This window comes from Pinus tabuliformis, chromosome 6 (genome assembly GCF_031772625.1).
Source record: "Pinus tabuliformis cultivar Carrire ecotype Pingquan chromosome 6, CPIR1, whole genome shotgun sequence".
In the NCBI taxonomy this organism is placed as follows: Eukaryota; Viridiplantae; Streptophyta; class Pinopsida; order Pinales; family Pinaceae; genus Pinus; species Pinus tabuliformis.
The window spans coordinates 349039528-349061687 of NC_142292.1; the positions used below are offsets into that span (position 1 = coordinate 349039528).

At 37.3% G+C, this 22160-nt stretch overlaps 1 protein-coding gene and 1 pseudogene across 1 annotated transcript; both read left to right on the forward strand.

Moving 5' to 3' along the window:
* The first annotated feature begins 397 nt into the window (after window positions 1-397).
* Window positions 398-3211, forward strand: LOC149258743 (putative importin subunit beta-4; annotated as a pseudogene).
* A 3616-nt stretch (window positions 3212-6827) lies between these two features.
* On the forward strand, window positions 6828-21916 carry LOC149258744 (protein sym1-like). Its single transcript, XM_089416093.1, has 3 exons — window positions 6828-7150; window positions 20638-20732; window positions 21257-21916. The coding sequence occupies exons 1-3, from the start codon at window positions 6995-6997 to the stop codon at window positions 21645-21647; spliced, it is 642 nt and encodes a 213-aa protein (XP_089272219.1). The 5' UTR covers window positions 6828-6994; the 3' UTR covers window positions 21648-21916.
* Window positions 21917-22160: the final 244 nt, after the last annotated feature.

A 22160-nucleotide genomic window follows, 5' to 3' on the forward strand; every position in this document is an offset into this window, starting at 1 on the left:
CAAGTCATGGGGTATGTGTCATTTATGTGTATGTTTGAAAGTTTCTCTTGAGATCATTGGAGTCAATTTCTGTTGCTCAAGGAAAATGGTCTTTTGAGAACATCCTATTTCTTATTTCCCCCTTCAATCTACCCTTGTTTCCCTAGTTTCATAACCTAAGCCTTCCATTATCCATTCATAAATCCCTTTTGCTCTATTAATTATCATGGTTAAAGAACAAGGATTGATTTGCTGCTAAGCCAGTGATCGAGGGAAAAGTGACTATCACATGATCGTTTGTTGCGCATTGGTGCTACGCATCCATCACTTCACACAGTGCTACGCGGTCGTTGCGCAACATACTTCCAAAATCACACAACCTTGACACGACTTGATTCTCACTTTTCTGCTAATCCGGAACCCACCAGTCAGAAGAGCTAGTGTGAATGCTGTAAGTGTGGTTGCTAAGTATGTAGTTCCAGCAGGAGAGTGGCCAGAGCCGCTACCTTTTTTATTTCAGTGCAGTCAAAGTGTTCAGGAGGATCATTGAGAAGTTGCTTTGATCCTGTTTGGCTCTTTAACATAGACTATAGGAGATTTCTTGAGACCACATTTTTCTACACTACAAACCGTATTTGTAAAATGCCTACAAGATGAAAGAAGCAATCGCGTTAGGATTGTAGCTTTAAAGGTTGTCGGGTCATTTGTTGAATACATTCAAACTGAGAATGAAGTGCCGATGTTCCGGGAACTTGTACCACACATTTTTAATGTTTCATGGCAATGTCTTGAAAATGGAGATGTGGAGGTAGCTATTATTGCCTTTGAAATTTTTGATGAGCTGGTAGAGTCGCCAACACCTGTTCTTGGTTCATCTATACAACTTATTGTTCAGTTTGCTCTTCAAGTCTGCTCAAGCAAGGATTTAGAAGTAAATACTCGTCATCAGAAGCTCGCAGAGATGAGGACGATGACTTTTCTGATGATCGTGCTGCTGTAGAAGTTCTAGACACAATGGCTATGAGCCTGCCAAGGAAGCATATTTTCCCACCTGTTCTTGAATTTTCTATATCAAAATTTCAAAATGCAGGTCCAAAATACCGTGAAGCTTCTGTCATGTCCTTAGGAGTCATATTAGAGGGCTGCTTTGAGGCAATGAAGAATAAGTTGGAAAGGATTTTAACTATTGTCTTGCAATCCCTAAAGGATCCAGACCAGATTGTACGTGGAGTGGCTTCTTTCTCATTGGGACAGTTTGCAGAGCATTTACAGCATGAAATTGTGGCACATTATGAAATTGTTCTTCCTTGTATTCTGGATGCTCTTGGGGATGTGTTGGCAGAAGTGTAGGAAAAATCATACTATGCATTGGTTGCATTCTGTGAGCATATGGGAGCAGAGATCCTTCCTTATCTTGATCCTCTCATGGGAAAGCTGCTTGAAGGATTGCATAGCAATCATCGTGAATTACAAGAGACATGCATGCCTGTAATTGGATCTGCTACTGCCGCTACAGAGTTAGCTTTCATTCCATATGCCAAGGGTGTTCTAGAATTGATGAAGATTTTCATGGTGCTTACCAAATGAAGATTTTCGTGCACAGGCAAGAGCTATTGAGCTTGTAGGAATAATTGCAATGGTTGTTGGACGACCAAGAATTGAGCCAATATTATCTCCTTTCATTGAAGCTACTATTGCCGGATTTGCTTTGGATTTCAATGAGCTTCGGGAATATACTCATGGTTTCTTTAGTAACATTGCAGAGGTTACGGGTCAAGGATTTACACAGTACCTTCCTTGTGTTGTTCCTTTGGCATTTGCTTCATGCAACATTTATGATGGATCCGTAGTGGATATTGATGAGTCTAATGGTGATGATGCCACAAATGGATTCAGAGGTGTATCTTTTGATGAGGAAGCTCAAGATGATATAAGAGTCTGCAATATTAGTGTTAGAACTGGAGTCTTGGATGAAAAAGCAGCTGCTTCTCAAGCTATTGGTTTGTTTGAGCTTCACACAAAGAGTGCATTTACACCCTACTTTGAGGCATTGAGGATTTTAACAAAACATGTCGGTTATTTTCACGAAGATGTTCATCTCCAGGCTATTATTTGATCCAGGTGGATATTGGTGGCCACCTACCAAGTCCACCTGGACCCCACCATTGTTTCTCTTAGCATTTTCAGTTTCCTTAATTGTAGCACAACTTACTATTTTTAGCAGTTTTTCGGGTCCTGAACTTCCGGAGCCGTTTTGAGGCCCTAAACGATGTTTTTTGGGAAATCTGGGGGCAACATGGGTCCACGGATGGACCGATGTTGCCCTTCCCAAAGTGGTAGTGCTCGGATAGATCTTTCTAACGAGCTATTGTACGCGTCAAACGGAGATCGTATGCCAAAGTTACGACGCCGGGAAGTTGATGTACCAATTTACCCAAAAGGGGCCCATAGTTTGACGTTTCATCTTCTAGGGTTAGGTTTTGGAATGTTAAGGGTTTTCCATTGTTTCTCAACAATAAATAGGCCTTCGAGTCTCATTGTAAGACAGTGCAGAGGCATGTAGCCACCACATCTCTTCTCAGAGATAAGCTACCATCGCCCTAGCTGGTTTATTTCCATTACTGTTTGTAAGAATATTTCAGTATTTTACATTAATGAAATGAAGTATTATTTCCGCTTCATATCTGTGTTTATGGTTATCTCTGTAACTTGTTGCGTTCCTGTTTAAGTCCGGATCATTATTGCATTCCAACATTTACTAACAGCAACCCAGGAGGCTTTTCCAAGTTCAAATCAACTGTCCCCTAAAACTAAGCATGTCCTTGACACAATGATGGATCTCTATATCAAGGCTATGCATGAAGATGATGACAAGGAAGTAGTTTCCCAAGCATGTACGTGCGCAACAAAGGTCATGACATTATTTAGTTATAGTGCAATGGAGCCCTATTTAATAGCTTTATTTGAAGCAACCTTAGAGTTATTGCGTCAAGAATCTTGTTGTCAACAAACTGATGAGATAGATAGTGATATGGATGATTACTGCCACACGTTAAGGGAGGGGTGGTTGAATGTGTTGCCGAGTCAGAGGATGAATCACCATCGAGTCATTAGCCAACTGTTTTCGATTGTGTGGAAAGTCATGCCAACATGGCATGCTACCCAGCTGCTACGTAGTGCTGATCTTAAGACTTTATGTTGTTTCCTCTTTTTATATAAAAAAGATGGTTAGAAGGACTGTTGTGACTTTGGATACTTTTTATGATAGGATAATGTGATAAGATCTTGCTAAGTTTTTTTTTGTTTTTTTTTAATCAAAGAAAAAGACTGCAAAATATGTTAAAGTTTCTTCTTTTGTGTTTAATTCGATCCACTTCATAGACATGGTATTTTTGAATGTTGTATGGCTATTTAATGCCAAAGTTTTGAAGAAAGAAAGGGTTGGATAGTATTGCGAATTGGATTTTCATAGACTATCTTGTTTCTCATGAATAAATGTGCTTATTGCTCAGTTGTTCCAGTGAACATTTGCAGAGATACTTGCGGTATTGTGTTTCAGATTTGTTTCCTTCTTGTGTAATAGTTATATTATTCAATTTCTTCTACAGTCCTTTAGTTTATGGGTATAATGATTTAGTTGTGTTAGAATTCATTCTTGTTTTCTCTAATTAAGCTGCATCAAATGTTTCAGTTGCAAATGAAATATGTTATACCCTTATTCTTTGTTTTTTTCTTAATACTTAGTCACGAATATGCAACATCAGAGCCTCATCTGTTCTGTCACAAGTGAATGAGTATCATTTATGTTTATCTCCCACCATACTACAATTTGTTTCCTTTATTCGAAGTATGTGCCAAACAAGCCTTTGTGTGTGTAATTGGATGTTATATACATAAGCATCATAAGCTAGTAGTTTTCTGATCACAGATATTCATTTTCTAGTAACTTTAATTTATTTCCAACAAACATTTTAAAATCCCTTCAGATATGGTCTTTGTGTGTTTTATAATCTCAAAATCTTCAGTTTTCTTATGTGAGGGAGCCCCCTCTGGCTAGAAAAGACCAGTTTCTAACTAGAAGCGATTTGTGGTTACCTCTGTGGTCCCTTTCTCAACCTAGAGGGATTCATAGAGTGCTAACAATATGAACCATATAATTCCTTCTTTTCTTCGCTTGTTTGAACATATACAAATTTTCTTGTGCAAATAACTTCAAATTCTCCTTCTCATGCCTATTTATAGTTCATTCGGGGTCTAGACCAGGCTGACTTTGTGCAACTGGCGTAATCTATAGTAAATATTTGAAAAATCATTTCTCCTCAACTGTGAGGAGTTAAAGGGAGTGCCATATATTGTTGGAAAGATCTCGAAATAAGCTTTCTAACCATATATGAATGAATGAATGAATGAAATTTTAACATCCACGAGACTATATATAGTCTATGGGACCACTAGCTTCCCTACTTTTTTCCTTTCGTAATTCAATCCTCTTATTATTCAAATTAATGATGAGTTGACCCAACCTGCTAACAATCCCCTCACTGAAAAGACAATGCCAAGGAACCGATGTTAACATACTATTGTAACTGCCTTTGATGTCTCTGAAAGCATCACATTCCAAAATGAAATGTTTTTTCGTTTCCACTGCCCTAGAAGTGCAAAAAATACACACCTGTTCTTCCCAAGCTTCTTTAGGCCTTTTCCACCGACCTGTTTCACATCGTAGTTGATGTGAGTTAGTTCTTAATTGAGCAATAAGAATCTTTGCTCTCCATGGAATGCTAGTTCCAATGTACTCTTTTTGTTGGAGATCACACATGGGGTTGAATTCTTGAACATAATACTTCTTCTTTCTACCCAACTCTTTTCCCCATATATGCTTACGAAGCTTCTCCATAACATAACTCTTTAAATCCTTGCTATTTGTGGGACATGCATTGAGGTAAATATTCCATTTTTGCATCCATTTATTGTTTTGTCTCATCCATGGTTTCTTTCTTTCACTCATTCCTTTATTGAAGATAACTTTAGGTCATCTACCTTCTCCCATTTGCTCAATTCTATGAAGAAACCTTATGAGATGCACCATAGCAATTGCTTCGATGGAAGTTACTCTTGTTTCACTCAACATTATCTCATAAGACACCAAGCTGTTTATTTTAAACTTGCTCATGATCAAACGCTTTTGGATTTTCTCAATTTGCTTCCATTTTGAGACAGGGATGCTGCTAGCCCACAATTCACACCCATATAATATCACTGGACAAACTAGGAGCCCAAAAAGCACTTTAATTGTTTTCCAATCCCATAACTCTGTCTCTCTACATTTGTTTTGAAGAGCATATAATGCTTTCCACCCTCCTAAAATTCTCTTCTTTTTGCAGTGCTCCCAATTAAGCTTGTTGTTGAAATCAATCCTGAGGTACTTGTATTCATTTACTTCTTCAAGAATGTTGCCTTCAAAGAAGAATGTATGTTGGCTCTGCTTCTTTTTATTTGAGAAAATCATTATTTTGGTCTTGTTGATATTGACTTGCATCCCCACTGCTTTACAAAAATGTTCAAGGGCATAAAGGTGCATCTGCAATCCCTGGGCCGATTTAGCAATCAATACAAGGTCATCAGCATATAAAAGAAGCTTTATCACAAACTTCCCCAACCGAACACCATCCCCACCTTGCAGATTTAGACATTCTTCCAATTTATCAATATATAAACCAAAAAGAGTAGGGAATAAAGGGCAGCCTTGCTTTACTCCGATGTCACTTCTAAAGCTTTCTGAAATTCCTGTTGAAGTTCTAATTTTGACTCACCTCTTCATAGAGTCTATGGACAACAACTCTATAATGCAAAGGAATTTCAACTTCCATTCTACTCCACAACTTATCTCTAGGGAACGTGTCAAATGCCTTTTTGAAGTCAGCAAAGCAGCGAAATACTTCTTCTTTGCCCTCCCAAACCTTTTCAATAATGTGTCTCAATGTGATACCATGATCTAATGTAGAATGCTTCAGTCTAAAAACCTGCTTGCCCTTTTGCCCTCTTTTCTTTGACTTCCGCCCACTTACTGATTTTATTTTCCACCATGCTGTTGAAAAGCTTTGCAAACAAAGAATTGATCATAATGGTTCTATAATTGGAAGGATTATTAATGTCTCCATTTATAATCCATGCATTTAAAGATTGAGTATCCAAATGAGGTATCAAAAATCCAAAAATCATTTCTCCTCAACTATGAAGAGTTAGAGGGAGTGCTAAAACACAAAGTATCTATATGGGGCATAAAAAATCCAAAAACAATATTCGAAATGTGCCATTTGAATATGTAACTTTTTCTTTTATTTGGACAACCTTTGACATCAGTAACATTTTCTTTCAATAAAATAATACTAATAATAATTTAACATAAAATTATAATTTTATTAGTTTTTTCTATTTTCTTAATTTTAAGAATTTTAAGTGTATTAATATTTATTATAAATTGATGCATATTTATCAACCATTCAATTTATATGGCTATGCTAATTTTAATTTTAACAATGTGACATTTATAATGAAATAAGTTATCAATATTTATAACCATTCAATTTATATTGCTGTGCTAGTTTTAATTTTAACCATGAAATAAATATTTTGATATTTGTTATAAATATGTGTCTATTAACTTTGATCAACCATCTGATTTATATATAAATTTGTTGAAAAGAAAAATCCAAAAAAGTACTTGGATTTACGATTAAGACAAAAGGGCATCTTTCGAAGATTCTTAACAAAGGAAAAATAAAATTACAACAGTTCTCACCCTTTTCTTTAAAAGAGATCCAAAGGATATTTGTACAATGTTGGTTCTCACTTTCCTCTCAGAAAGAAATATAAAATAAATTTTGAAAGGCGAACAAGACTCCGGTGAGAGCCGTGTCGGCCAAAACCTTCTCATATTAGCGGTGAAATATCCTAGGGCGCAGGCATCCGATACGTTATGCTTGCCATTCCATCTTAAAATTAGCAGACAAAGATGCTTCTGCGATTATGGAAGTGGTATCAAACGCAGCTAGCCACAAATCCAGTCCCAACTCAAGTTATAAGCTCTGGACTACTATGGGGCACTGGAGACATCGGTGCTCAGTATGTCAGCTTTTCAACCCAAAAACACCGCCATCTACATTCCCCTGTAAGATTTCATCCAATAGATTTCTTTTATATAAGTTATTTCCTGTTCTGTTAGAGTCAGCCATCTCTTTTTTTGGTTTCCATGCTTATATATTACTCCTCCCGAGTTTTCTGAAATACCCATGAACATACATTTCAACTGCGTGTTTTTTTCACCTCCTCATTGGTCATTGGAATTTCTGCATTTTTACCTGTATAGATATTCTGTGTGGAGGTAAATTTTTTAATTTTAATTTTTCAGAATGCCCACCAAGACTTGCGGGTTTTTTATTGCTCATATATCTAATCCTTTTCAATACTCATTGAAATTTCTTTCGTTTGGGTTCTGTAATTTTGTATTGCCTATAATTTCGTTTGGGTGTTTTCGGTTTTAGTATGCTCCCAAATTTCCCCATGTGTCAACGGGTCTTGGTTCGATGGTTAAGAGGGGGTGGTGATATTGCCACATAAGTTTCAAATCTCAAAGATATGTTTTACGGGTAGGCAGTGTTGTTGGTGTAAACTGGACATTCAATACAATTTTAGGGCCAGGTGCAATTTTTGAGAGACTTTGACGGCATATATACTCCATTGACAGTTTTTAAACTTAAGTTAGTTAGACTTGATTCTAATACTTCCATACTGGGAAAGCAAGCTTACTGCATCGTGATAAAAACAAACTGTGAAAAAACCCTATTTGCTCTTCCAAACTCATTACGAGAAAGTGCTTTGTTTAATTTTAACAAATACCTAGCCTCATCTAAACCTGATTTTGGAGGTTGCTAAACTCGGGATGCATATTTCAAGTTTACAGGCACACAAACGGTCGATATTCAAACTCAACATATGCAACCTCGAGGCACATATCGGATGGTCGTTTAGATGGGTTTAAGCCGGTGCCTATATTCATTGAATTTTGTTTAACTTCTAGATTCAATGGATCATTACAGCAGGGCACACACAAAGAGTTAGATGGATAAACCCAACCCCTACCCAGGCTAACCAAGCTATAAAATGCATTGAAGGCAGAAATTAGAATATTCCCCCTTGTGTCATGGAGATAATTGTTATAAAACTGTAAGAATATACAACATTTGCTTCAATGAACTCAGTGCATCTTCTAGATTCCATGCATCATTTCAGTGTCACCCACACAAAGAGTTGATGGATAACCCTAACCTCTATCCAGGCTATAAAATGCATTGAAGGCAAAATATTTCCGGTTTCCCCTTGTGTCAAGGAGATAATTGTTGTAAAACTGTAAGAATGTACAACATTTTCTTTGAGTTATTATGCAGTGTAATTCCATATGTGTTAGGCACCCGTGTACTCACCATTGCGTGGGAGGTCCAGACTCTACACTGATGACTAATGAATTTTTTATCACCATGTTTTATCCACTTACAACTTCATTCGTAGCTATCCCGTAACCCTTTACAAATCACTCCTTCCATAAGAATCCAACATAAGAATCCAAGAAAGAGGGAGTGACAAAAACTTTCCGTAAGTCTGCCTTTAAGTGCTTTGAAGAGAGGGCAGACCCTACTTGTATAGTTGTCGACTCATGAGTATTGATAAGCAGGGGTGCGTTATAATGTTCAGTGATTGCCATTGTGCATGACATCTCGTTTCTAACATACAGTTTGGATTTAAAGACCTGATGTTGTCGTCCTACCTGAGCTTTAATACATGTTATAGATCTTTTGTGGTTGTTTCATACAGACACTGTATCTCCGAAATGTTATGATTTATCTCCTTATTTAACGGAGTTGTGTGACAGAAATTATGAAATGGAAAGTAACACACAGAAAGTTTATACTTCATGAGCAGTGAGAAATTTCCCTTGCACTTTAGTTGAAACGGTGCGATGTGTGCATGGACAGAAATTCCTGGCCATGACACTGGCACATGCTGCCTAAGTCGATATGAATTGATTGGGTAATACGTTCTTGCTCAGTCGTTTGCTGTGCTTTCACCATCATATCTCTGGGATCTTATAGCCTTTGGTCTAATTGAAACAAGACTATTTTTGAATATTTGAAGGCTAGCTAGTTGTGGAAGGAGAAAATCTCTTCAAAACCTATCAGTGCAAATATGATTACTAATTAGCACAGTTTCTATTGACTAATGCCCTCGTTGTCTTGCCCATATATTCAACATTTTGGGGAATTATAAATTACTATAAAAAATTTCAACTTTCTTTGATATATCTTTTTAGTCCAGTGTTAACTTTCTCATCATGCATCAACAAATTGTTTTTACTCATACTTCCTCTTTATATTTTCAAGTGGGCCAACAGTTTGAGCTTCACTTAACAGATGTATATTTCTCCTGAAACGTATATTTTTCTTTTCACATCTTGTTAAGATGTCAAAGAACACTAGCTTCTTTGTTTTACAGTGTAGTTGTCAGGCCAGGAGGTAACTCCTCAAATGAGATTATGTTATTCATTTGGGCTGTTCATAGTTATATACATGAGGGAGTGACTGTTGAGTTTCATCTCCTGATGACTCTTCATTTTCTCTTATTAATTATTTACAATTGTTCACCCAATCCCTATGATTAGGTGTCAACATTCCCCCCCTAATCTGAAGGGATGTTGGTGAGTCCAAGCATCGTTCTGAATCTTTCAAGCTTTTCTCTTCCAAGCACTTTGGTGAATATGTTTGCAATCTGCTCATTAGTGGAACAATGGCGAAGATGGATTGTTTTGGCCTCAACATGATGTCGAATCAGATGGTATTTTGTATTGATGTGCTTCGTTCGATCATGGAACTTGGGTTCTTGGCCAACTTTATTCCAGAGGTATTGTCAATCATGAGTGGAGTCAAATGTACTTGTTTTACCTGCAAAGCTTCCAAAATTTTCCTGAGCCACACAATTTCTTTTGTTGCCTCGGCTATTGCCACATATTCTGCCTTTGTTGTGGAATCTGTTGGAACTGATTCTTTGCGTGATATCCAGGAGACAACTCCTGATCCAAGACTCATAGCATAACCAGAAGTAGATACCCCAGTTTCTTTGTCTCCATCGAAGTCTGAATCAGAGTATCCAATCAAGCTGAAGTCGCCCACCTGTGTATACTTGAGTCCAAAGTTTTGAGTTCTCTTTAAGTACTTTAGAAGTCTTTTTGCAGCAGACCAATGTCCCTCACAAGGCTTTTGCATAAACCTGGAAAGGATTCCAACAACAAACGAAATGTCTGGTCTGGTAGTAGTCAGGTAGTTGAGACTTCCTACAAGCTGTCTATACTTTGTTGTATCTTCAAATTCTTTTCCTTCAATGGATGTGAGTTTTAAGTTTTGTTCCATTGGAGTAGTTAGAGGATTGCATTCAGCCATGCCAAACCTGTTCAACAGATCCCTAATGTACTTCTTTTGAGAAAGGAATATGGACTTCGGATGTTGAATTACTTCAATACCAAGATAGTAATGAACATAGCCCAAATCAGTCATTTCAAAACCTTTCCTCAATTCCTTCTTTATGAATGCAATGTAGCTTTCATTGTTCCCTGTCATCAAAAGATCATCTACATATACCACAAGATATACAATTGTTTTGCCAACTTTCTTGACAAACAAAGTTGCATCATCAAGATCATAATGTTTGAAATTGAGTTTCATAAGATGCTCAGTTAGTTTTTCGTACCAGGATCGCGGTGCTTGTTTGAGGCCATACAAGGATTTCACAAGTTTGCATACTTTATGTTCATGTCTTTTCACAACAAATCCTTCAGGCTGGGACATAAATTTTTTTTCTTTTAGATCTCCATTCAAGAAAGCAGTTTTTACATCCATTTGATGGACTTTCCAACTGTTCTGAGCTGCTAGGGCGAAGAGTGTCCGGATGGTAGCCCATTTTGCTGTGGGGGCAAAAGTATTCTCATAATCGACCCCTTCCTTTTGTGCAAAACCTTTTGCCACAAGCCTAGCTTTGTGCTTGTCAAGTGAGCCATCAGCTTTATACTTGTTCTTGTAGACCCACTTGCAACCAATTGGTCTGGTTCCCAATGGAGGATCAACTAGCTTCCAAGTGCCATTATTTATCAAGGCATCATACTCCTTTTGAATCGCTTCTTTCCATTCATCACGAGAAGCAACTTCTTTGAAGGAAGTTGGTTCAAAATCTATAGACAAATTCAATTCACAATCATAAGAAACATCCATATCAACAGGTGAATCAGAGTCATCTACATCACCTCCATTTTGCTGGGTTGAATTTCTAGTTCCTGTCTTTCCAACCTCATTAGGATGAACACTTTCAAGTGTCTTTGTCAGCCACTTTGGGGGACCTTTCTGAGATGGTCCAGGCTGCTCAGTTGATTGAGTTGGGACTGAATCAAGATTGAGTCTCCCAATTCTGTCAATCACATCACTCAAAGTATCATCAGTTGTTGGAGTTTCATGCGGGGGAGAGAGTGCTTCAGAAGAAGATTCCATAGGTTGATCCAGTATAGGAATCCCCCCTTCAAGATGTGGAATCTGATTATCAAATTCTTGAAATGATTTTGCATTTGCGAATCTATCCAAGCGATCAAGTTGCCGCTCAACAACATTGTCAGCTTTGGATGATTCAAGAAAGATTACATCTCTAGATACAACAAACTTTTTATTGACTTCATCATAGAGACGATATGCTTTGGAGGTGTTTGAATACCCCAGGAAGATACACTTACGACTCCTTGCACCAAGTTTGTTTCTATGTACCTTTGGTGTTAAGGCATAACATGTGGAACAAAGACCTTGAGATGTTTTATCGAAGGAATGTGCCCATACCACATTTCATAAGGAGTCTTGTTTCTAATAGCATTAGATGGACATCTATTCTTTATATATACAACACATAGAACTGCATCAGCCCAAAACATCAATTTTACATTTTTGAAAAACATCATGGAGCGCACCATATTTAAGATTGTCCTATTCATTCTTTCAGCTACACCGTTTTGTTGGGGATTATAAGGCACAATTGTTTGATGTTTGATCCCATGTTGGCGAAGATAGTTTTCAAATTCATTTGAAGTGTATTCTTTTCCATTATCAATGCGAATAGAGCCAATATGAGATTGTGCATCATTTTCAATCCATGTATGAAAGTTCTTGAATGTTTGAAAAGCATCAGATTTGTTCTTCAATAAATAAACCCAACACATTTTGGTGTAGTCATCAATAAATGTCATCATATATTTATTTCCATTTGCAGAAGGAACATGCATTAGACCACATAAATCTGAATGAATGAGTTCAAGTTTTCTATGTGCTCTGGAATGTGAATCAATGTTACACTAATCGTTATCGAGATTAAATCGGCGCGGGGGAAAAATTGTAAAAATCGGGAAAAAACTGGTAAAAATCGGGAAAAATCGTAACATACAAAAATATTCATTTTTTTTCAATTTTTTTAATATCTAAAGCATCTACAACATAAAATAAATACATTGACACATAAATATGATAAAAGAACTAATATATAAGATGTTTAATATTATTTCTTGTGCCACATCACACATAACAGTGAATCATGTCCTGAATAGTAAGTTCTGACTCATGACTCCCAACTCAGCCTCAAAATATCAACAAAAAATATAATAATGTATCTCATATCATGAGTCATAATGTCATATACAATGAAATGAACCAAATAACTAAAGTCTAATACTACTGATTTCCTTTGCCCCTCTAGATGTAGATGTCGGTGGAGTTGGCAATGGACTCTGCTGTGCTCTAGAAGCTGAAGAACTAGGAGCTACAGGAGGTAGACCACGTCCTCTACTGGTGACAGGGGTAGCTTGGGTCACCTCCCCTCCTCCTAAAAATTTATTTATTTATTTTCTCAAAAAATCACAATTTTTTCATAAAAATTGGATTAAAAAAAATTGTTTTTATCGCGCGATGTTATCGTTTTTTTTTTAAAATCGCGATAAAACGATTTTATCGCGATATTTTCGCGATTAGTGCAACATTGATGTGAATCATGAAAACACCGTTTGCTATGCTTTCCTAGAATGCAAGCATCACATTGCTTAAGTTTCCTAGGAATTGTAGGGAAACCAGTAACACCATTTTTCTTCAACAAGCGGAGGATGTCATAGTTCAAGTGTCCAAATCTAGCATGCCATAATAAACTTGATGGAAATGTACCTTCTTCATAATGAGAATTGTATGAGAAATTTTGTGCACGAGCAAAGGTACCTTGCAGCTTGAGAAGCCTTTCTTCTTCTATCCCTGTCATGACAAGTGAGTGATTTGATGCTTTTCTCACCTCAACCTTGCCATCAAACATATGAATGGAGTGTCCTTGCTGGCGGATGTGGACCAAGGACAACAAGTTTCTCCTCAGTTGTGGGAGATATAAAACATGATGCAGAAGAAAGTTTGGAAGACCAGGCAATTTAAGCCTGATTGTGCCAAGCCCTGATGGCTTGAGTTTTGATTTGTCTGCAAAGTATACTGCTCCATCAACATTGTCAGTAAATTCTTCAAAAAATCTCTTCTAAAAGTCATGTGGCAAGTTGCTCCTGAATCAAGCAACCAATCATTTTTCCAGGAAGCAAGTGAAACATTAAATAAGCCTTCATTTACTCCAATATTACAGTGTGCCACAACATAGTGAGCGGATTCAGGTGCTTTACCTTTCTCTTTGTCATTAGTTTTACCTTTGGGTTGGTTTCTTTCCTGCTCAATTCTTTCCCAAGGCAATTTTCATGTGGATGCATCATGTGATCCATCTCTATTGCAACGTATGCAATGCAAATCTGACTTTTCTCCTTGAGAGTGTTTGCCCCCCCTGCCTCTGAAATTTCTTCTTCCTCTTCCTCTTCGACCACCTCTTCCTCTGGAAGAATCTTGAGCAAGATTCTTCTCTCTATGTGCAAGACACACAGTCTCTTCAGAAGACTGAGGAGCTGTCTTCTTCCCAAAAGCTTTCTCTCTTTCAGTAAATTTTTTCACAAGGGAGTCAAAGGTAATTTCTTTGAGGTTTCCATTTGCTTGCAATGACTCAAGATAATTTGAGTAAGTGGGATAAAGTGCCTTGACAAAAGCTATCAGAGGAATGTCCAGTTCAACATTAGTGACTTTGATATCATGCATAATAGATTTTACTTCTGATGCAAGAGCAAGAGGATCATCATTTTGTAATTCAAGGCTGAACAATTTAATCATGAGTTGAACAACTTCAAATACAGAGTGTGAGTCATAAAGTTCCTTCAGTTTTTGTAAGGCTTCGAAAGCATTTGAAAATGGCGAAATATGGCAACTCACCTCTTCATTTACTGATGCTGCAATCAAGGCATAAGCCTTGCTGTTCTTATTTTTCCAAATGGTGAATTCCTTGTTTGAGGTAGGCTGTTCTGGTTCTTTGTCTCCGTCTCCAACACACACTCCTTTCCACAGCTCATTAAAAATGAGAGTGTGTTTGATTTTCGTGACCATTATGGATAGTTCTCCTTGCTGGTGAGAACCACTCCCACAATAGATATCAATGAATGCATTTTAAAAATCTGTGTACTGTAAAAAAAATATACTTCTGCTGCCAATATATAAAATATTTTCACTTCTGGTGTTAAAAAAAAACTGCACTGTAATAGCAATATTCTGAAAAATGCAATTCTGTTAGCAATATGACAGAGGTATTATTGGGGGAGGGATTATATGGGGAAGGAGTGGTATGGAGGAGGGGATATATGGGGTCAATACAAGTCGAGGTAGAAGCAGGATGACCCCGTCAGTAAGCGGATATACGTGGAGGAGGGGCCGTTTACAGCGTATATGTGTGGAGAGGTCGAGGTAAGTGTATTGGAGAGCCAATGCTGTAAGCGGAGGCGAGAGTTGCTAGCTGCATATTAGAGCAGAGATAGCAACGTATATTGGGAGGAGCAGCGCAACGTGGGAGGGCAAGAAGACGAGGAGGAGGCTGGCAAATGGTGGTCTGTGTATTATATAGGAGGATGTGCAACGTACTAGAGGGAGCAATGTACATGGAGCAGCTGCAGTGTGGAATGAGCAACCAGAGAGGCCCTGGGGTCTGTGTATTGGAGAGGCCCGGAGGTCTGCGTACAGTGAAGAGAGGCTGGAATAGGACCGGCTCAGGATTGGGAACCGACTCCTAATGCTGCAGCCAAGAAGGGCGAGAAGGCTGTCAATGCTGCCTGTCGAACTGGAGGCCCCATTGAAACTATCAAGAAATTTAATGCAGGATCAAACAAAGCAACCTCGAGCAACACCACCTTGAACACCAAGAAGCTTGATGATGAGACAAAAGTTCTCGCTCATGAAAGAGTTTCATCAGATTTGAAGCAAAACATAATGCAAGCGTGTTTAGATAAAAAGTTAACACAAGTCCAGCTTGTCGTGATTGTCGATGTTGTCGACCAGAACCATGCTTCGGCTTTTACGCAGCGTTAAGAAATCAAGAATGGAGATGCTGACTGGGAGCAAGTCGCAAGCTGAGGATGAGTCTTGGGACCTGTGCAGGTATGAGCGTTACACCAGATTATCACGCAGAGGGCAGAGAGCATAGGAATGAAGAATATGGCAGATTGCAGGAAATGCAGGACAAATTTCTGAAAAATGGCAGAAGGGAGTTACAATGGCAGACTGCAATGCCAAAAATGGAGCTGGCTCTGATACCATGTCAGGCCAGGAGGTAACTCCTCAAATGAGATTATGTTATTCATTTGGGCTGTTCATAGTTATATACATGAGGGAGTGCTCGAAAATTACCAAAAATAGAAAGTACAATAGAATTTTAGGTCAAATACCTGAAAGATCATGAACTATTCAGAAAATGGTCACAATATTTGGAAAAGTTGCCAAAATATTATCCAAATAATAGAAGAATTGTGAAATATTCGGAAACTGACTACAATAATTGGAACATAGCCAAAAAATAGAAAGTATAGTAGAATATAGCCCAAATAGCAGAAAGATCACGAAATATTCAGAAAAGTGCTGCAATGCTAAAAGAATAGCCAAAATATCATGAATTGTGTATAAATACATAAAGATAGGGAAAGAACTTTGCTTCTAAATGAAGTGCCACAGACTGCTTGTGATAAAATAATAAAAGGGACACTCTGCCACCTAAATACAAAGCACAGCACCTTAAACCTGCAAACACAGCATTTTAAGAGTAGAACTGTTCAATGATTGCATTATGTTGAGAGAAAAAAAGCTATCTATTTATAGCGAGAAATTGATCAATCCTCATCCAAATCTTAGATTGTGGTTGACATGCCTGCACAGATAATAATAAATTTGTGTATCTAACAAAATGCTTAACCATATAAAATGACCTTATTGACCCCTTTTTATTGACTTATATGGTTCAACTATCCCCAGCAGACCCATAAAAACCAATAAATGTGTCATCTGATATCTTACATCTGTTGTATGTTGTGTCAGGGGAACATCATTCCCTCCCTCCATGAAGCATTTGAAGGTGCCAAGTAATAGGATTTACTCAAACTATACTCACTTATTTCCATGCCTGATTGTCCATCTCAGTTTTATCAGAGCCGACCAGTCTGAACCTGTTCACCCCTCGAGGACCTTGAACTGACGTGTGGATCACACTAGTAGGTTGGCTCCATCATGAACTTGTTGATTGAGGCCGGTTCCAACCTGGATTGGCCTCCCGACTCACGAACCCGCCTGCACACTACTTTGTTGGAAAAAAGGCAAAAGGAAAGGCCTTTTATTGTTGGAAGCCATAATCAATGATATAAAATTCTTAAATTAGTAGTGGATGTTCTCCTTTATCTTTCCTTCTTTTCATTTACTTAAATTTTTAACAATATCATTAGTTGTTTGAGGATGTTATAGAGTGGTTCCAATCTCATCGAACTTCATATGAAAAAAGTAGAATTTCATATCCCATTCAGAATTCAGCAAACTCAATAGGTCCAGGATTTCAACATTTCAGGACTGGTGGTATCCCAACATTTTAGGATTGGATTCTATCATGTATGAGGGTATGGAACTGGCATCAATCAAGAGCACCAAGCTGTCTATGACCCCCAGTGTTGGTAGAGTTGACCGTTGAACTACTCTGTCATGACCTTGGTAAATATGTACCCTTCATTGGAGCCAAAACAATTCTTTAGGCATGCTTTTAATGCTGGGATTAGCCAATCTCATCAAAATTATAGGGTGTTGACTTTGACAAACAATAGGGTGGATGGACTTGGATCTGCAAGTGCACCAAGCACTAGGATTGATGCCCCTGGATTGAGGTAGATGATCCTAATATAGGGGATGATCTCAATGATTTTGTAGTTATTTGTAGTCGCGATGTTCTTATTTGTTGTAGTACATGAACATCGCTACAACAAATAACTAAATGGCCTCTAGAGTCCAAAAACCATCGCTACTACAAATAACTACAAAATCATCGAGATCATCCCTATATATATATATTTTTTTTTTCCTGCATTTTTTAGTAGACCAGTTCTTCAACCCATTTGGCTGGCCAGTTCCTTGACCTGTTTCAGTTCTGATAACATTGATCCATCCATCTTTTTTCTTGACAATATGCTTCCTATTATCACTGTGTAACAAACATGCCCTTTCTTATAGTGGGAGTGTTACAATAAAATGCAATCAATTTACAACACTAGAGAGGTTCCTTTGACTAAGAAGTTGCGAGTGGTGGGTGCCTATTCAGCCAAATTCCTCTAGGACTTCCACTTGGTCCCAGTTGCATGAAATGACCCCCATGCATTAGTGAGACAACTCATGAAGGCCGAAACATGTTTCTGGTGTATTTGGACCTTGGTGGGGGTATGAAATACCCTCACTTTACCAACTAACGAAGACCTCTTTGACAACCATCTATCCATATTTGGCTCTTACTATGTGGATCTCTAATAGTTTGATATTGCATAGTTTTTTTTCCTTTAATTCCATCTATGTTATACCTTTGTCATTTTGTTTGTTGTAATTGATGTGCCCTTTTGCTTAAGTAGTTCCTTTTTCATTCCATGAATGGCCCTGGATTTACTGCTTGCTATCCTGAAAATGCGGGCATCAATATTTGTCTTCTTGTCATGATGGAATGCCCTCCTGATTGTGAGGATGCCAATATGGTTTGAGCTTTGCAGGTTTTACTTCTTTCTCTTCTGATTCACGTTCAATTTACCTTTATGGCTTGTAATCTCGTTCCATATTCTGTATTTGTTCTTTTTCCTGGATATTTGTCATTTGTACTTGTTTTAGAGAGAACACTTTTGAGTATTCTGTTATGGTTTTCAATTCTTGACTTTGCGTCCTTGAGCTGGATATCAACTTCTTCGTGTATTTTCCTGTGACTTTATATTCTTCTTCCATTTCCTTTTGCAACTAGAGATCAACATTTCTATCAATATATTCGTCCTAAAATCCTAGTTTGCGTTTCTGATTTGAATTCATCTCTTTAAGGCTTCTGCAACTTTCCTCCTAATCTTTTCTTCAAGTCTCCTTGTTTTATAATTTTACATCATGTAAACATTTTATTACGATTTTAACTTTGTTATTTGATTATGATTTCACCACTTATATATTTCCCCATCTCTCATTGCAGATTCTTTCTTTAGCTCATCCTTATTTTTCTTTTCCTTTCCTTTCTTGCTCCTAATCTTAACTATTTTACGATGTACTTGATTAAGGTCTTGTGGCTTGGATATTTTTATCAACTTTCTTCGCAAGTTCTTCTTAAGCTTCCTTTTATTCTTATTTGATTTTCTGCATATTCTCATCCTTTCAGACATGCTCCTTCATTGCAAGACAAGTTTATTGGCAGTTTTTAATCTGCCAGCTTTACAGCACTATATTGTGTCTTATGCTATAGCTTGGATATGCCTCAGCCTTCAGGCACTCCCATGCAGTACTTCACATAATCTATTTAGCATTTCATTTTGATGTCATTTGGGTCATCTTTGGGCTTTGATATAATGTTTTTCACTTAGGTTTTCTGGTTTTTGTAGCCTGTCTCAGAGTTTATCTGTAGACCTGTCAGGGAAATCTTAATTTGCCTTGAATAATAATCAAATGAGCAGCTGGGCCACTTTAGTAGAGACTTGCCATTGAAAGATGAAAAATAAGAGGGACTCCAATTAATTTCATAACTCTTGAGATTATGCACAATTCCCAAAACATATTGGTTAACCTTAGAGCGTGGTACTATAAGATACTAAATCTTTTCATAAAATGGTCAGTGGAAGAAATAGTGGCCTTTTCTTCATTAGATTTGCACCTTGAGCAGCTTGGTGGACTGTTAACTAAAACCTGTTTCCATCTATTATAATTTATAATCTACCATGATGTACATCTTATAGTTATAAGCCTACAACAAGTAGCAAGCTTGTGGATGGCCAAAGATCCCCAAGCTTTTCCTGGGATGATGGGAATACAACTTTGCAGCCTTTATTGCATCTATAGCATCGTATCATGGATTTAGTGATTTGTCCTGCAAGGTTTCTGTGGTAAATAATTCTAATTCATCATTATCAAATGATTGCAAGGTAAGTCTATTCTCTAGGATGTCGAGCATAAACTTTAAAGCTGTGTTTGGCTGTGGTGTCTTCCTTTGCCAATCAACATATTTCTTCCAAATTTTCTGCATAAAGGGCATAATTTTGTACAGAACCTTAATATTTTTTCTATGGTGGTGCAATTTCACCAAGGGACAGCTTCTGCCCATCCTTTATCTAGAATCATTCCTTAGGACGAAAACATGACTGTTACTCTGTAATTCAATACCATTTCTTTCTTAATATTCTAGGATATCTTTTTCCTCAACAAGGCTAAGTTGGACCTGTATAAAATTCAAATGTGTCACCTGTTTTGACTAGGGTGGCACAAGACATATAGAGCGTAGTTTTCGCTGTCATGTCTTCCCTCTTGTCACATTCCACAGTAAACTGGCACCTAGTTCCTTCCTAGCCAGTGGAGGCCTTATAATGCTTAGTTCTCCATATTAATCTGCTTGGCTTAGTTCATTCAAGGATTAGAACCTTGTCTCTGTTTTGTGCCTAAGCAGAAGAAGAAGCATTTAATGCCATTCAAAATGAAGCAGCTAGGGTTATGGACTTTTACTCTTATCCTCGTTAATGGAAATCAACGTTACAGTATGATTTTCATATAATTTTTCTGATAGGTATTTTACTATTTTGAACTGACCAACATGTCATCGTCAATCTATCTTGTCAGTATTTTCTGCCTAAAACCAAACATATTAGTAGCGTATTCAAGGAATGACCTGATGTATATACTACATACGATGAAACTGCTTAGTTTTTGGGTAATAGGTGCAGCAAAACAGGCAGGTCAAACTAATGTAATTTAGTGTGTACAAATATAGAACTTGCTTGCTAATATTTTTCAGTGTCTATTTTGACAGTACCTAGCTATATATAATATGTCCCTACATTTTCAACTTCCTTGTCTTCTTTGGTTTTTTTTTTATCCATTAGCTTGTCTTCTTGCATGTATCTTTCAAGTTGGACAATCTTTTCATACTCATGAGATGCAGGGTAAAGAGGGGGAAAGCTTCAAAGTAGATTGGAAAAGAGTCGCAACTACTAGTATGTTTGGTTTTGGCTTTGTAGGACCAGTTGGTCACTTCTGGTGAGTACTGTTAAATGACTTTTATTTGCATCTGTAAACAGTAAACTTAGATAATAAATATAAAAAATATGTAATTCATATTTGGATGAAAGAAATCTTTGTTATGTATTGAATTTGGATCATGGATTTGGATAATGTATAAAGCGGTTTAAATTTAATGCATTGTTTTTACTTTCAGTTAGGCCAAGACTTGATTTTCCTCGCACAATATAGAGTAAATGAAAGCTATTTATGGTTAGATTGTTGAAGGCAATTAGGTTGAATTATTACTAGTACAATAGATCAGTTATGTATTTTGAGTGGTCTTCTAGCATAACCAATTGTGTAGTGCTCCTTAGCATGACATACAAAAGGCATGACAGGCCATGTCTTTTGTATGTCTTGTTTGTGTTTTACATTCATAGGTTGGCTACACAACCTACACATAAAAGGAGGATCAATGGACTTCATTTACAATGGTTGATGTCAATTTGATGCCATTTTTTCTATTGTGCAATGAGATAGAGTTTTCTGTTGACTTGTAGGTATGAGGGCTTAGAGCATGTAACAAGACATTCTTTTCGGTTGCGGCCCAGTTCTTGGCAGTTTATTAATGCTAAGTTGGCTGCAGATTCTCTTCTTTTTGGCCCTGTGCATTTGCTTGCATTTTTTACATATATGGGTCTTGCTTCAGGAAAAACCTTTGATGAAGTTAAGCGTGGCGTTAAAAGAGATTTTCTTCCAGCTTTTATGACTGAGGGGTGTGTGTGGCCCATAGTGCAGGCAGTGAACTTCCGTTTTGTGCCTGTGAGATATCAACTTTTCTATGTTAATTTCTTTTGTTTGCTTGATAGTGCTTTCCTTTCATGGTTTGAACAAGAAGACAATGCTCCATGGAAAAAGCGGTTGAAATCCATTCTCTCTGCTAAAGTTTGAATGGAAGGAGGAATATAACCAACACGGTTAACGTTACAGTGATATATTTGCTTAATTTGGTGTCACTTTAGGATCCCTTTACCAAATAGCAACTTTTAGCAATCATTCGTATCAACTTTCTTGATTGATATTATTAGCATATTGTTTCATGTTACCTCCTTTTTGTTCCTTTTATTATTTAGTAATGGCAATAATGACGCTTAATCTATGGGTTGCCATTGTCAGAGCTGGCGAGGCATGCTTTCGTAGATTTTTGTTTGTTTAACTGACATGACAAACACCTTTGGCTTTCATGTCTCTATGCCTTGCATTGAGATATTTTCTTTTTGGAAATAATCAATTTATTATGTATCACGTAATTGATTAAATTCAAAGGCCATTCATTTGAAAATCTGAGTTTGGTTCAGTATCACGTAACATGCAGATATTTAGTAATTTGTGGCATAGAAATGTTCATTGATGATTTTATTGGCATGTCTATTTCAAAATTTTATCAAATCTTCTATGGTTGAT